Source organism: Tenrec ecaudatus, chromosome X (assembly GCF_050624435.1).
Source record: "Tenrec ecaudatus isolate mTenEca1 chromosome X, mTenEca1.hap1, whole genome shotgun sequence".
Classification (NCBI taxonomy): Eukaryota; Metazoa; Chordata; class Mammalia; order Afrosoricida; family Tenrecidae; genus Tenrec; species Tenrec ecaudatus.
The window spans coordinates 121,673,148-121,689,952 of NC_134548.1; the positions used below are offsets into that span (position 1 = coordinate 121,673,148).

At 44.8% G+C, this 16,805-nt stretch overlaps 1 protein-coding gene across 1 annotated transcript in view; it reads right to left on the reverse strand.

Moving 5' to 3' along the window:
• Nucleotides 1-16,805, reverse strand: part of VSIG1 (V-set and immunoglobulin domain containing 1) — a 34,342-nt gene that overhangs the window by 4,155 nt on the left and 13,382 nt on the right. Inside the window, exons 4-7 of the mRNA XM_075538442.1 lie at nucleotides 11,869-12,067; nucleotides 7,835-7,990; nucleotides 7,357-7,476; nucleotides 4,347-4,485 (exon numbers count right to left, since the gene is read on the reverse strand). Coding sequence (XP_075394557.1) covers nucleotides 4,347-4,485; nucleotides 7,357-7,476; nucleotides 7,835-7,990; nucleotides 11,869-12,067 — 614 coding nt within the window. The remainder of the gene's footprint in view (nucleotides 1-4,346; nucleotides 4,486-7,356; nucleotides 7,477-7,834; nucleotides 7,991-11,868; nucleotides 12,068-16,805) is intronic.

Sequence of the window (16,805 nt, forward strand, 5' to 3'; positions counted from 1 at the left end):
CGTTGGGGGACTACTTGAGTAGAGGCCCAATGTCCATCTGCTACCTTAATACTAAACCTATAACTAGATGCACATAGATCTGATTCCCCATCATCATATATATGTATATTTACATATGCACGTCTGTATTTAGACCTTCATAAATGCCCTTTGCCTCCTAGTTCTTTCCTCTATTTCCTTTTACTTTCCTCTTGTCCCACTATCATGTTCAGCCTCCCTTTGGGTTTCAGTAATTCCTCTCAGTTACATTGCCCCTGATGAAGCCCTACCAGACCTCCTACACCCACTTCACCATCGATTTTGGCTCACTTGTTGTTCCCTTGTCCCTGGGTTTGTTAACACCTACTTCCTTTCCCCTGCCTCCCCCTCTCCCTTGTCCCCCCTGGAACCATTGGTCCTATTGTTTTCCCCTCCAGCTTGTTTATCCCGCCTATCTTATCTAGATAGACCTGCAGAGATAATAATATGCACAGAAAACAAGACAGAGAAAAACAAAGCAGCAAAAGAAAACAAAACAACAGCAACAAAAAACCAATGACAAAAAAAGAAAAGCCTGTAAATAGTACAAGGTCTGGTTTTTGACCTTTAGGAGTGCTTTCTGGTTGAGTCTAATGGGGTACCATGCCCTGACCCCAAAGGCTATTTTTGGTATTCCCCAGGGAATTCATTGCTCTGCTCCCCTTGCTGCTCTGTTGAAAAGCCCACATGGAAGAAACACACCAGCCTGTGTGATCATGAGGTGTCAATAGGATCAGGTATTGAGTATCAAAGAACAAATATCATTATCATTGTGAATGTGGCGGATTGCGGAGTGGAGGCTCAAAGCCCATCTGTAGGCAACTGGACATCCCCTTACAGAAGGGTCTTAGGGAAGAGATGAGCCAGTCAGGGTACAGTATAGCACCAATGAAACATACAATTTTCCTCTAGTTCTTTAATGTTCCCTCTTCTCCACTATCATGGCCCCAATTCTACCTTACAAATCAGGCTAGAGCAGAGGATGTACAGATAAGAGCTGGAAACACAGGGAATCCAGGATAGATAAACCCCTGCGGATCAATAATGAGAGTAGCAATACCAGGAGGGCAAGGGGAAGGGGAAGGAGAAAGGGGAAACCGAGCACAATGAGCTACATATAAACCCCTCCCTGGGGGATGGACAACAGAAAAGTGGGTAAAAGAAGACATTGGACAGTGTAAGCCATGAAAAAAAATAATTTTTAAATTATCAAGGGTTCATGAGCAATGGGGAAAAATGAGGAGCTGATACCAAGGGCTCAAGTAGAAAGAAAATGTTTTGAAAATGATGATGGAAACAAAGGTACAAATGTGCTTGGCATAATGGATGGATAGATGGATTCTGATAAGAATTGTATGAGCCCACAATAAAATTATTTATAAAAAAAGAAAAAACCTCAAAATAAAAGACTGAGGAAATTATCAAGCAATGTATCACACAAAGTTTTGCTGGGAATCATACAAAACCCATTGCAATCTTGCAGAGACTGGAAACTGCCAGAAATCAAAACCAAGTTCAGAAGAAGATATGGAATTAAGGGTATTATTGCTGATACCAGATAGGTCTTGGCTAAAATCAAAGAATACCAGAAAGCTGTTTACAGGTATTCTATTGACAATGCAAAGGTATTTGGCTGCAGATTATAACAAATTATGAATAACATTGTAAAGAATGGGAATTCCAGAGCACTTAATTGTGATCATTAGTAACCTGTATGTAGACCAAGACAAGGGAACACTGTTGAAAACCAGGAAAATTTGCATTCTTTCACCATCCTTAATTAATCTCTATCCTAAGCATGGAAGCTGGACTACTTAAAGAACACAGCCTCCAGACTGCAGAAAGACTCCTTAACAACCTGCAATATTCAGATGACAACCCTGCTTACTGAATGTGAGAAAGACTGGGAGCACTTACAGAAGATCAAAGTCTACCCCCTTCAGCAGGGATTGTACTTCACCAGAAAGATAACAAGACTCTTCACAATTGAAGTAATAAACAGTATCATGACAAAGAAAAGGCAGGAGTGGTCAAGGACTTCATTTTACTTAGGTCCACAATGAATGCCCATGAAAGCACCAGACAAGCAACCAGGTGACACATTGCTTTGGGAAAATTTGCTGCAAAAGACCTCTTTAAAGTGTTCCAAAGCAAAGGTGTCAATGTAAGGTGCTAATAGTTGTCTCGTGCAGTTTGGCCAGGTTATCATGAGGGACCAGTCCCCAGAGAGGGTGTCATGTTAGGTAGAGTGGAGGGTCAATGAAAGGGGAGATTCTCATGGAGATGGATGGCCCTGGTGACTGCGACAATGGGCTCCTGCACAGCAGACTGTGTGGACAGTGCAGAGGAGCGGACAGCGTTTCCTTCTCTTGTAGGTCGTGTCCCGATGAGTCAGAAGTGACTTGAGGGCACGCACGTAACAACAACAACAACGAGGTGTGGAACAAAGGCGTACTTCAGTGCCTGCATGGCCCACCCATCTCCCTACATATTGGCTTGCCTCTCACCCTTTGTAGGATAACTATTGCTGCCTGTTTTTTCTGTTTCTTGCAAGATGTAGACAATTAAGATTTTTACTGTAGTTCCCATTGACTTGAGATAAAGTAGTCTTCATCCCATTCACCTAACCCCATGCCATTTCTAAAGAGACAAAATGCAATATATATTCGATTGGTTCAAAGATGATTCTCTTAAGCCCATCAGGAGGGGCTTTCAAGATGCAACACAACAGGGTTCCAGACGAGCACCCTTCCTAATCTACAGGGTCTCTCACCCTACAATGTCCCTGGCGCTGTAATGAACCCAATACTTTCATATTCATGACCTAATTTGAAGCAATCCAAGTACCTTGGAAGAAGGAGAACTCTCCATAGACTCAGATGAGCTCAAGATCCCAGAGTTATTTAACAGAAGTCAGAGGTGATTCTAAAACCAAGCAACCCAACTGAACTCACTGCCATCAAGTGGATGCTGACTAAATAGCAACCCTATAGGACAGGGTAGAGCAGCTCCTGTGAGTTTCCCAGACTGTAACTCTTTCCAGGAGTAGAAAGCTGTGCGACTGGTGGTTTCCAGCTACTGACCTTGTAGTTAACAGTCCAATTCAAAGAAATATATTACTATGTAAACCAAGCCCCCCTCCCCCAAGATTCTCAAGAATCGAAGAGTCCTGGAGGTGCTGTGGGTTAGGCATTGGGCTGCTAAGCACAAGGCCAGCAGTCCAAACCCACCAGCAGCTCCCTTACAGATTTACAGTCTTGGAAACTCTATATAGGGTTGCTATGAGTCGGAATCGACTGGATGACAGTGGGCTTGGTTTTATTTGTCAATAGTGATTAAATGCATGACCACTAGGCATAGATCTGGGTTTGAGTGGCACTGAGTGAACTTCAGGTAATCTCTCTGTGCCGCAGGTCCTTGTGTATGGGGATACCCCCCATCTAGGATGAAATGAGATAACGCATACAAGGTAATTAGCACAGAGGAAGCAGTAAGGGAATATCTTAATATTGACATTAGTTGGTTACTCAGGCTAGCCTTCAATTTGGAAGCAGAGGGTAGACCCCTGAGGGGAGGGCATGGGGCGTGACCGGGGTTGGCTCACTTTTGAGGCTGCAGAGTCAATCCTGTCCCTCTCAATTTAAAAATTAGCCAAAAGCCATAGCTACATGCTAACAGAGACATCACCATGATGTGAATAATATCATTTAACACGTTTCCATCTTCCTTCAGCCACACGTACAAACCCAAAGAGCTGCATCTGGCTTGAGAGCCCTACTTGCCCAACCCACGGACATGACCTGAAGATGTGTACACAGGGCCTAGGTGTGCTGCACACACAGAGTGGGTTGCTGCAGAGCAACGTGAGGCACTGATACCCATGTGGCAAACCAAGACCTCCTGCCCTCTGGCTCAGGGCTCATTCTGCAGGAGAGGGCAGCTTCTGAGTTGCCCACCAAGTAAGGCCTTTCTCAGTAGTTATTCCCTTCTCGCCTCCAACCCCTGAGCAAACCTCAGCTCTGCAGCTTACTCCTTGTGAAGTCAATTAACCTCTCTGGATGTCCCTCTCCTCATGTCTAAAATGAGGCTAACATCAGGAGCTACCTCACAGGGTGGCTGTGAAGGTGAAATAGACATCGGGTGCTTAGAAGTGAATATACTATAGATACATAAAGGCGTGGCACGGGGGTCCCCAGGAAGTCATCATGATTTTCCTAAAAGCTGCAAGAGTGAGCAGGAAGATCATCTCTGCTTAGGAAGAGTGGACTGAAAGAGCTATATCGGAGCAATGGGTCTATGCCAGTCACGATAAGACAGTAAGGTCTTACTCCAGCTCGGTGGTGGTGACTCTAGAATTCCGCCTCTTTCCCTTGGCCTTGCTCCTTGCGACACATACGGCAGTGGTGAGAATGGCAGCGCCCGCCAAGCTCCCCACCACAGCCCCAACAATGATCCCGATTTCATGACCTGGATGGAGGGCACAAAGAGCTGGTTAGTCAAGTGGACCACATTGTCTGCCTCCTAACTTGTGCCCCAGAACATGTGGGTCACTTATGTAGTAGGGGAAACCCTATTGAGGTGACGGGGAATGTGGAAACTCCTAGAACGTTGCCAGTAGGACTCCGAGTGGAAGAAAAGATGGTCTGGCTTGACCCTCTAAGTGAACCACCAGTGTTTGTACAACTAAAGCAAAACGTATCTTGACGATAGGGAGGCTGGGTCTCTTTGGGAAGGAGGTTTATAGGAGTGAGTATCCGGTATGCATTTGCTCAGTCCATGTGAGAGACTCCGTGGAATTGCAATCTGGTCACCACAGAGAAATGAATTCTGTGATGACAACAAACTAGTGTGGCCACTGAGTCGAGTCTGACTCATAATGGCCCTCTATGACAGAGGAGACCTGCTCCATAGGGTTTCCAACGCTATGTATATTTCTGGAAAATTCCACTACCCTTTCATTCCATTTTTGCTTAAACTTTTTTTATTAGTTGGGATTTAATACATATAACGTCATTCCATATTTAAAGCATGTCAAGTAGAAAAGCACAATGGCTGCCGCAATCCATTTCCAACCATGCTTTTTCCACATGGCCAAGGCAATAATTTTTACGGAAGGCAATACTCTTTTTTCCCCACAGAGCAGCTGCTGGATTCAAACCACTGACCTTTCAGTTCACAGCTGAGTACTTAGCCACTGTGCCACCAGCGTTCCTGGAGCACTGCTGTAGGCAGGGACATCTCACCATGCTTCCTTGGAGCACAGGTGAAACAACTTCCTGAAAACCTGCTGCCACAGACTGGTACATTCTGGCCATGGCAAAGGGATCTGCTCCTTGCAATCAGCTCACTTCCTGCCATCATCAGGGTAGAAATGTCCCTATGGGTTTCTGAGACTGTGACTCTTATGAGAATAGAAAGCCTCCCGAGGAAGGGCTGGTGGTTGCAAACTACTGGCCTTGCAGTTAGCAGCTCAACACTTAAGCCACAGACTCACTAGGACTTCTATTTCAATAAGCAGCAGCAAGTAACTGCTTGCTGTTGGCACTGACAAAAATACCTGAGGGGGCTGAGGGGTTGACAAACATAGGAAGCACATGCTATTGATATGAAAACATGATATGAAATCTACCTATAGGAAAGCTTATTGAAAATATGAGATTCCATCAGTCTAGGGGAAACCTTAATGAGTACAAGATAATCCAGTTCTGCCCTCGTTAAGACTACTGGCTGAGTTCGAAGGGGACCCATCTCCTTCTGCTTCTCTTCAAATGAAGGTGGACATCTTCTATATTCTTTGAAGTGTTTTTCACTAAATGAACTCATGTGAATATATTTTTTTAAAAAACAATCAAATCATTTCACTAGGTTGATTATAATCAAAACCAAATCCACTGCCATTGAATTGATGCTGACTCATAGCAACCCCCTGTGGAGTAGAAAGCCCAGTCTTTCTCCCACGGAGCTGCTGATAGGTTCGAACTGCTGACCACAGGGCTCAAAATCCATTGTGAAACCACTAGACCACCAGGGTTCCAAATAGGTTTATGATATAAAAAGGGGGGGAACCCCAAATCCTAGTGATCCCCTTGCCCCACTGGCTCAATCATGAGAGGCGCCCGTACCTTGTGGTATTTGCTTCGCTATTTCTAACTATCCAGCTTGTCCTAATATGTCCTGCCTCTTTCCATTTGGGACATTTTCTCTTGACTTCCCACTCTGGATGTTGAAGACTGCTCCCTGACTCCACACCCCTCTAAGAAAGAAAGATCAACAGTCCGATGGGATTGTGAAGGCACGGACTCCAAGGAAGTTAGTCAAAGGAATCGATGGCAAGTTTCTAAGAACTGCATTCTCTCGGGTTCGCCAGGCTGTAACTTTTGGATGGGGCTTCCCAGGCGCTTCTTTTGAGGCCACTCCAGGCGGTTCAAACGGCCAACCTTCTGGTTAGTAGTTGGGTACTTATCTCCTTGCCCTATCAGGGACTCCAGACCGTACCTGGGCACCTTTCAACAGGAATATGGAGGTTCAGAGGCACCCAGGCTCTGCCAGTTTCCAACTGGATGTGCCTGCACAAGTCCCTTCACCTCCTGAGCTTCCATTCAGACGAGGTTAACAACATAGTCTACCATCTGGACAGCATGGTTGTGGGAATTGAGTGACAGAATGTCTGGCAGCCTGGCTGAGTGCCTGCCATATAGTTTGTGCTCCACACATAATAGTCATTGTGCTTATGGAAATGAGTCTTGGTGGTACTGTCAGGTAAGCATTGGACTGCTAACCATAAGGTCAGAAAGTCAAAGTCACCAGCAGCTGCTACTGAGAAGAAAGATGAGGCTACCTGCCCCCGTAAAGATTTCCAGAAAACCTGCATCAGGTCACTGTGAATTGGAATTGACTGGATGGCAGTGGGGTGCGTGCTTCTAAGTAAGGGCACTACTCTTGCTATTCATATTAAAGACAGAGCTTAACCACTTAGTTGGGGGAGTGAAGACAATTGACCTAGATAGCTACAGTTTCACCTGGATTTATCAACAGAGTCACAAAGGGAATTTCAGCCTGGCACTACCAATGAGGCTTTTGTTTTATATATTGGATAACAATCACTACCTTCTCAAGATTGTGTGACCTTACATTCGTTATAAAGAATTTAGGACAATGCCTGGTGCATATAATTACATGAGCATTAGATATTATAAAGCTGATGATTCATCTTGGCAATCTCGACATTGAACCCAAAGATCACCAGAGAGGTAGGGAGTAGGATGGGGTCCCAGGTGATAGACCCAGGGGACTTGAATGACAGGGGAGAAACTGTAGAAAGCTTTGTGATCAACTCACGTGAAGATGTTAGGTCAATTTCGCAGGAACCATTGCCAAGGCTGTTGAAGGCTGTGCACTGGTAATAACCTTTCTCAAAACTGCTCAGATTTTGAATAACTAAAACCCCGGTGGCTGGGTCTGTCAAGACAGGAAAGAGGTTTCAGACTGTGCCTGTGGAGCACAACTTCACTGGACACCGGAGGCTGTAGTGCAGTGCCCACCTACTTCCCGACCTTGGCCTCGCACATGTGGAGAAACTCTGGGTCCAAAGTGATTGCCCAGGATGGGTCTTGTTATCCGTTTGGGCTGATGCTCCTCAGTTCTGGGATACCCACACTACCACGGAAACCCAACCAAACTCCCTTCTAGCGCAGGTGGTGGAAAGGCCCAACCCCTGTGAGTGGGAAACAGACGCTATCCACCGAGCCAGGAAAAAGCACAGCTAGTGACCTGCACCCTCATGCTGGCCGGGAGTGCTGCTGAACGGCGTACTCACTGAAGGCTTCCTTCACTGGAACGATGTCTCTCCCCTCCACTTTATTCCAGCGGTACAGCGGGCTGGGTGTCCCGAGCGTGGAGTGGCAAGAAAGAGAAACCACACTACCGGCTTCTGGTGTGCCCTGAATGCTGCAAAAGGGCTTCGACGGTTTGACTGTAAGGCAATGGCAGAGAGTGAGAGACAAATGACAGTCGGTCACAATTGCAGCCACTCACCCATGTTCAGTTAGTGAAAACCGGTGTGTTTCTTGTTTTAGATAAATTTCCAAAAAAAAACCAGCTTGCTCAATGCTTCTTCAGACAGTCTTCTGGTCACGCCACTAGGGGGGAGTAGAGTACTTCAAGAGCAGGAACTTTCTAGGCACAAGGCCCTTCAGCTTCACGGGAAACTGCTTTGGTCTGCCTCCTTGGTAGATTCCTAACCCTGCATTTTCTCATTGACTATTAAAATCTGCCTTCAGTGGAGAAGATGATATACTATAAGAGGACGATGAGGGGAATATAGGAGAGGGAGGCAGGGACAGAGGGAGCCCTTGGAAGCCGTGTAAAGTTGTTTGAAATGGTGACCGCAACAACTGCTGTTATGTAAACCCATACCTAATTCTCACACTTCACACACACACACACACACACACACACACACACACCCGCGCGCGCGCACACACACACACACACACACACACACACACAGAAAGAGAGAGAGAGAGAGAGAGAGAGAGAGAGAGAGAGAGAGAGAGAGAGAGAGAGAGAGAACTTTATCAAAATGACTAACTTCTTTAAGAAAATACTAACGGTGAATAGTTTATTCTTCTGAAGCACCATTTTAAAGGAACCTAGAATCCTTAATACCTTGAGAAGAAAGGTGATTTGTTTTGGGGGTGGGGAACGTTCCATTAGTACTCAATATTTTTTGGGTTTTTCCCTTGAATCTTTTTTTTTCTTTTTAAACAATTCATTCATTGGTGGGTGACATAAAACTGCTAAAGGGTTTGGATATGTCTATATCCCTTCTCCATCAGTCAAGCCTGTTTTTTTTTGGGGGGGGTTGGGGGGTGTTGCTAGACAGCACTGAACCCTTGATCTATTCTGTATTCAATGAGCATTTGGTGAGTGCCTTGACCTGGATTAAACCAAAAACCCAATGGCTCATAGTGACTTAATAGGTCAGAGAAGACCTGCCCCCATTAGGGTCTCCAAGACTGTAAATCTTTCTAGAAGCCGGCTACCACATCTCTCTCCCTTGGAGTGGCTGGGCTGGTGGCTTTGAACCTCAGACCTTTGCATTAGCAGCCAAGCATTTCACCACTCCACCAACTGGGCTCCTGGATTAGGTGTCAGAAATCTAGAAGCAGGGTAAGGGAAGTACTGAGATGAGCCTGAAGGGCTGGAGGACCTTTTTAAGATGAAGGAGCCCTGGTGGCGATACAATGTATGGCTAACCACAAAGTCAGCAGTTTGAAAATACTAGCCACTTCGGGGGAGAAAGATGAGACTTCCTATTCCCAAGAAGACAGGGGCAGTTCAACCCCACCATAGAGGGTCACTGTGAGTTGGAACCAACTCGTTGACAGTGAGTTTGAATTTTTCAGGACTAAAGGTGAGAATGCCAAGGGTGGCGGCAGCAGAAGTGTTTGCACTCTGGTCTTTCTGCTCCCAGCTTACTGCATGACATTCCAGCACACCATTTCGTTCCCATGTACATGACCTGTCTTCCCAACTGGACCATAGATGCCTACAAGAACGGGCTGGGGTGTGATTCTCTTGTCTTCCTGTGTGCTCCCATGGCTTAGTACACAGGCACACACACAAAACAACCAAACAAAACCCTCTGCCATCGAGTCCATTCCAACTCATAGTGATCCTATACAGGATCCTGTATAGGATTCCCCCCACCCCGCCCCCGGCCCGGGAGTAGATGCAGCGATAAACTTTCTAGGAAAAGTCAGTGGGTTCATTTTTGGCCTCACTTGGTGGTAAGTCCAGACACTGTGGACCGCTCTCCTATGTGTGCGTTTTGTTACCAATTGCTGTTTTCGCAAGCCACTCAATGGTTGTTTTCGTCTACTTCAGCACTTTTCAACCTGTGGGTCTCAGCCTGTGGGTCTTATTGAACCCTTTCACAGGGGTCACCCAATTCATAACAGTAGCAATATTCGTTTTGAAATAGCAACGAAAGTAGTTTATGGTTGGGGGGTCACCACAGCTCGAGGAAATGTATTAAAGGGTCGCAGCATTAGGAAGGTTGAGAACCACTGCTCTAGTTCCTCCTTTCCTATAATGTGTACACACACTACTCAAGAAAAGAAGTGACTACATCAGCTCCCGATTGGTTTATTTCAAAGTGGAATCCCTGGGCGAAGTTCCTGAGTAGGTGCAATGAGTCAAGCACGCAACTGCTAATTGAATGGTGTGTGTGTGTGGGGGGGCAAATTCTTCTGAAGCAGACTGGAAGAAAGGCCTCCTGGTGATCACATTCTGAATGTTGTTGTTGTTTTCTCTTAAGAACTCCAGGGACGGTCTGTTCTGTAGCAAACAGCACCTGGTATTGCCTTGCATCAGACTGGTAACCATGGCAATGGGTTGGATTTAGAAGTCGGTAGCCCTCAGCTCAATGGACTGGTCCCTGAGAGTTGGCTGTTCTTTCATGCGGCCTTTCGGTGCCTGCGGCCAGGTGCTAAGCAGCCAATGCTCTCTCACAGCACAGACTGATCTAAAGGAGCCCTGCAAACCAGTGAAACAGGGAGCTCTCCAGGAAAGAAGCCTCATAACTCCTGGCATGAAGTAGGCATTCAACAAATATTGGCTGAGTAAGTGACCTCCTCCCAATGCATTTGAAAAGAATGTAAAACCCAAACACATTGCCCTCAAGTCCATGCTGACTCATAGTGACCCTATGGGTCAGAGTAGAATTACTCCTGTGAGTTTCCAAGGCCATAACTCTTTGTAGGAGTGCAAAGCCTCATTTTCCTGCATCTCAACATCCCATATTAAATGCTTTAATATGAATAAACGAGAGAGAGAAATTTTCAACACTGTCTTAAAGTGCAGTCAATTCCCCCCCCCAAAAAGCATTAGCATTTTTCCCAAAGGCACCTACCTCTTCATGTTATACAAAAGAATAATTGAAGGAGCAGGGGCTGGTGGCAGGCTTAGGAGAGGATTGGATAGGCGCATGGAGTGAAGTGCAATGGATGCAGGCCCCTTTGTTATAGCTTAAACGACACTACGCTGATAGTTGTTTCCTAGGTTGGACCAGTTGTTCTCCATAGAAGTTTCCTCTGACAACGTGGCCAGTAGTCATTTCAGTGAGACTGTGGGTTGTCCCAACTGCTCTCATTCTGCCCAAGGATAGTCATCTCTGCATCCTTGGTCATCTATTGCTATCACGTCAACAGCTTCCACATGTTTCCGGAGGGATTTCTCAGCATCTGGGTATGCGTCGAGTGGGGGGTATGTCCCTTTTTCCCCGATGGGATGGTTAGCTTTTGCGTCAATTTTCTGTACAGAGTTACAGTTCCGGAATCCCACTTGGGTAGCTATACTGTTCTGTAAGGTCACTATGACTTGGAATTGACTCAATGGCAGTAAGTTTGGCTACACTTGTGGGAAGGTATGGGTGGTGACTTTGGGGATGTGGCCTATTTATAGGAGCTGCTGTGGAAAACTGGCTTCTCTTGCTCCACTTCTTCTTGCTTATTTAGATCTATATGACTTTACACCCACTGGCCCACTTCACCTTTCTGCTTCATCGGCATGCAGCTGCATGAGTCTGGAGGGGCCTCCAGCTAGCATGGGACCCCTGGACTTGAGTTGGCCTAGGCCAGGTTGCGTTCTTGATATAAAGTTATTTCTTATAAATATATGAATGACACTGGTTTAGGTTCTCTAGAACATACCTAGTCATCAAAGGAGTGGGGAGAATATGTACCCCAAGAGGGGAATTGGAACCTTAACTCCTTTCCGGGCACATTCAGTGTCCTCAGTTGCCCCAACCAGAGAAACAGAGACAGGGACAGATTCAGGTATCCATACCTAACACATGGACAGCGATGGTGCCTTGATTTTGGCCAATGACGTCTGGAGGGTTGTTGACATCGCAGATGTAAGTCCCAGCATCGGCTGGTTGCATGTTAGAAATGGTGATAGATGCATTTCCTGGTTCGGAGGACCCAACAATTCGATTTTTAAATTGCTCAGCAACTGAAACTTGTCCACCTTCAGAGTAGTAAATCTAGGATGGATAGATAGATAAATGAATAAGCAAGTAAGTAAACAAAATAAGTCATTGTTATATAAAGTGAAAATTAAAAACGCCCACAGCTAGGGTAGAGCTAGCTGGGAACTCTCTCTATCCAACTCTTCTTTCTTTGACAGACAGAAGCCTCTCCTTTCACAGAAGCAGGTCCCTGTGGCAAATATTGTTCAACTCAAGGGGGCCCTTTCACTTTCTCATGGCTGCTCACTCACTGTCCTCACCACATCATTTGTTCTCTAAGCAGCTCTGTGATGTTATGGGACGAGGAGGATTCTGCGTATTTTACTGATGAGCAGACAACTGCAACTGACTGTATTCAACTGCTAACCTTGGACTAGGAGATTAAGATGGTCACTGGCTCAATTTATCTGGTGGAAACTCATCATAGATGAAACCAGTGCTCAATAGGAAAACCAAAGTCCCCACCTCTTCTTTCTTTTCTAATCTTTTTAAAGCCACTTTCTAAACTTTTCTTGACTGGAGATTGATGGTCTTACCCAGTGGGATGATCTATATTATCTGGTTTCCCTAAAAGTGAGAGTGTTTGCTCTCCTTTCAGCTGTACATTGTTCTTTGGATGAGCAAACTTGGGTTCATGTGCTTAGTTAGAGAAGAAATGCCCCTGAGTAATCACTGGAGCCCATTCACATGCTGTTGTAGTATGAGGATAAAATCAAAGACTTAAGGGGAAAAGGAGAACAAAACACAATAAGTTATTGAGTTGCTTCTAACTCATGGTGGCCCTGTGTGAGTCTGAGGGGAACTGTGTCCTTGGGTTTCTGCTGGCTTATTTTTCAGAAATAGCTTGCCAGGCCTTTCTCCTAAGATGCCTCTATGCGGACTCGCATCTCCAGTCTTTTGATGGGCAGCCATTTGTACCACCTAATCAATGATTTACTCAGTTATTTACCCCCCCACCTGGCAAGAATCAGTACTGGAATTATTATATCATTTAGATAGAAGAAAACTGAAATACACAGAGATTAAAGGATTTGCATGTAGATATAAGAAAACTCAGATCCCAGTGAGATTAAAGGACTTATTCAAAGATGTATTTTAATTCACTAGATTTAAGAAAAATCTAGTTTCCAGTTTCATCAACATTAAAGCACTTGGATGCTAAGTTTCTAATGATACTTGGGGAAGAAGCAGGGTGTGGTGGCAAGAGCCCTGGCCAAGTGATCAGGTGATCTGGGATTTAGTCAAAGCTTTGCCTCTGATTAATTGTGAAACAATCAGAGGAGGTAACCTCAAGATATGTCTCCATAACAACCTGTGTTGTTACATGAAATGTATTACTTGATCTCCACAACCTTTGGTTTTCACATCTGAAACCGGGGGAGCCAGTGTCCATGTTTATTGCACATGAATATATATTTCCAAAGAAGGGGTACACACATTGATTTTAAGGTTTCTGTTGTATATAGGGTCGCTATGAGTTGGATCCAGCTCGATGACACCTAACATCAAATGAAAAAAAATGCAAAACTACATGTCTATTAGAAAGACCTTATCTAGCACATCAAATCTGAGCCTCCAGGATATTGTTGCTAAGGGTTAAATGAAGATTAAGAAAACAAGCAAGGGTCCTCTAGTAGATTCTAAAAAAATTTTTAGTTAGATCCCCGGACTAAAGGAAGTTAGAAACCATAATCTTCCCCACACATAGGCCTTGCTTGACAAAACAACCAGAAAGCGTTCAATTTAAAGAACATTCAATAATTCAGAGAGGCCAAACCAAACTTGCTGCCATGGAGTCAATGCAGACTCGGAACAACCCCCTGTGGGTTTCCAAGACAGTAACTGTTTATGGGAATAGAAAGCCCTATCTTTTTCTGCAGAGCTGCTGCTGGGTTTGAATGTGAATCGCAGTCCAACATGTAACCCCTGCACCATCAGGGCTCCTATGAATAGTGATAGTGATTCACAGTGATGACCAAAAACCCATGAAGTTGATACCTGAATGGGTGAAGCTTGGAGATCACAGAACTTGGTGATCCTAGGGGTCCTTGCATAATACCCACACTCGATGTACTCATTTTGCCAGTTTCATACAAATATGGTCCAGTGACCATTGTTTATTATTCAATAAACTGCTATTTCCCTAGTCTAGTCCAATGAGTCTATTTCATATTTTTATAAAGTCTATGAGAGGGACTTTTGAAAACCAAACCCACTGACACTGAGTCACTTCCAACTCAGAGTGACCTCGATATAGGATTTCCGAGGCTATAAATCTTTCAGGCTCATTTAATTCATTCCTCACACTTTAGGGAAGAAACTGAGGCCCAGAGGGGTAGAAAAAAGATACAATTAACAGGACAATTCTAGAATCCAGTTCTAATTCCTCCCAGTGTCCCCTTAATAGATCGATGGAAGAGGAATCACAATCAGAAAACCTAAAGATAATGTCTAGATGAATTTTAATGTGTTTTCCTTGAAGCAGAAAAGTCCATTTGTTTCTAGAAGAAGACAGAGAAGCAGATTTTAAGGAGAAAGTCAACGGAAAGAATACATTTAAGGAGAAAACAACTAGTTTCATTCCTTGGCCTTTTCTAACATCAACTTGTTTTTCCCCTTACCCTCAGGCACCCATTTAGAATTCATCTCTTCATACCTTTTGAAACCATAAACTAGGGATCTTGTTTAATTTACCTAACCTGAAAGCAGATTATTAACTCAAGGTCTATGAATGGGATAGAGGCACAAGTCCTTAAAGACCTATCACCTTCATTTGAATTGACATCCACAAAATCCAGCTTTCAATTTTACAACCCTCCCCCCTCTGGTACCAGTACTTCCGTAAGGAAAAATCAAGGGCGATTGCTGCGTACCTGGAACATGATTGATGTCCATTTGAAAAACCCATTAAAACCTAAATGTCCTGCTAATTTCTCGGCTATCTATAAAACTGGTGTGAGGGCAGTTTAGGTTTTATTCAATAGACACAACACCCAGTCCTGCCAAAGCCCCACAGTAAGTCCCAAAGGGTGCAAAGGACCCTATCTCGGTAGAGATCTGGGGACTAAGAGACTGTTTTAGGTTAGGACTAAAACATGAGGATGCTGGGACGTGAATCAAGGTCAAATGAACAAATAAGCAATGAGACTCTGCTCCTGTAACTTACTTATAAAAGGAACCTTTAAAACTTTAGCTCATCATTCTACTGTCTAAATTCTACCTTCTCACCAAGAGCACCAGGAATAGGGATGGGAGCGATGAAGGAGGCCATTGGAGACCTACAAGGGAAAAATGTTGGCCTTGGGGCTGGGCAGAGGTCACACATATAGACAAAGGGCTTTGAGGAAGCTCACACTGTTGCAGTGTCCTTCCAAAGGGGAGGGGGACTCACTAAAACCAAAAGATTTCCCTGAAAGTGCTTATCTAATCACACAGGAAGGACAGCAACTGTGGGTCCATTTTCCACAAAAGAAATCTGCCTTTAAAAATCAACGCAGAACAATGACCAAGATGGGGGTGGCATGGGGGTAGGTGAGTGGCTGGGGTAAAGAAAGAATATTGCCAATTTAATGATCAAAGCAATTGGGGGCAGGTCTCAAATATTCAACATGCCACATCCTTTGGTGGGGTGTGTGGAGGCCCTGCTTTAAGGAAATCTATCCAAGTGTTTCCTTAATTGGTGCTTGTTAATTTTTTACCCACTTGCCCTTTGTGGCTGTGTTCATGGAAGACTGGCCTACCTCCCCCAGGGTCCTCTCCATCTGCCCCTTTGGTGACATTAGAGGCGAATGTGGGGAGTCATAATGTTATGCATTAGTTATTAGACTTCCTTTAACAACAAGAACTCACTGACATGGGGTTGCTGTAGACTCCTAGAGACCCTATGAGACAGGGCAGAACTGCCTCTGAGAGCTTCCAAGACTGTTAATTCTTTACGGGTATAGAAAGCCCCATCTTTATCCAGCGGAGCCCCTGATAGTTTCAAACTGCTGACCTTGCAGTAAGCAGCGGCCTCTTTAGACCTCCTTAAAGATCACGTAGTTCATGTTTTCTAAGGTTAAAGAGTTTTTTTCTACTTACATTATTTTATTGAGGGCTCTTACAGCTCTTATAACATTCCACACATTGACTGTATCAAGCATATTTGTACATATGTTGTTACCATCATTTGTAAAACATTTTCATTCTAATTGAGCCCTGGATATCTGTTCCTCTTTTTTAGCCCCTCCCTCCCCTCCCCTCCCACCCTTGAGACCCTTTGATAATTATATATTGTTATTATTATTTTGAGGTTAAAGAGTCTTCGAGAGCCAAGTAGATATAGGGCATAGGGGAGATGGCTGTGACGGGCTGGTGAATAGCAATCACGGAGTGGAGTGAGGACTGGGGTGAACTGGAAAGCCAATGAAAACCTGGCATTCGCAGTGTGCAAACAAACCAGCAAACGGCGAGACTGACCACTCCACAACTGGACTGGCCCCATCTGACCCAGAGGCGTTGCGACCTCGCATTCCTTCTCTTCCAGGAACAGAGGACACAGGCCCCAAGAAAGGAAGTGATTTACCCAAGGCCATGTAAGAAATTCCAGTCCCACCTGGAATCCAGATCTGATTCCCAAGGAAGACATTAAGATTTTATTTCCATTCTTGTCTGAGGTAAGGAGTCTGATCCCCTTTGAGGGGGCCATGCCATCTCCTCCTATAGCGTGGCCCATCGGGCAATTGGCAGGAGGATTCCACTGCTGAATAAATTC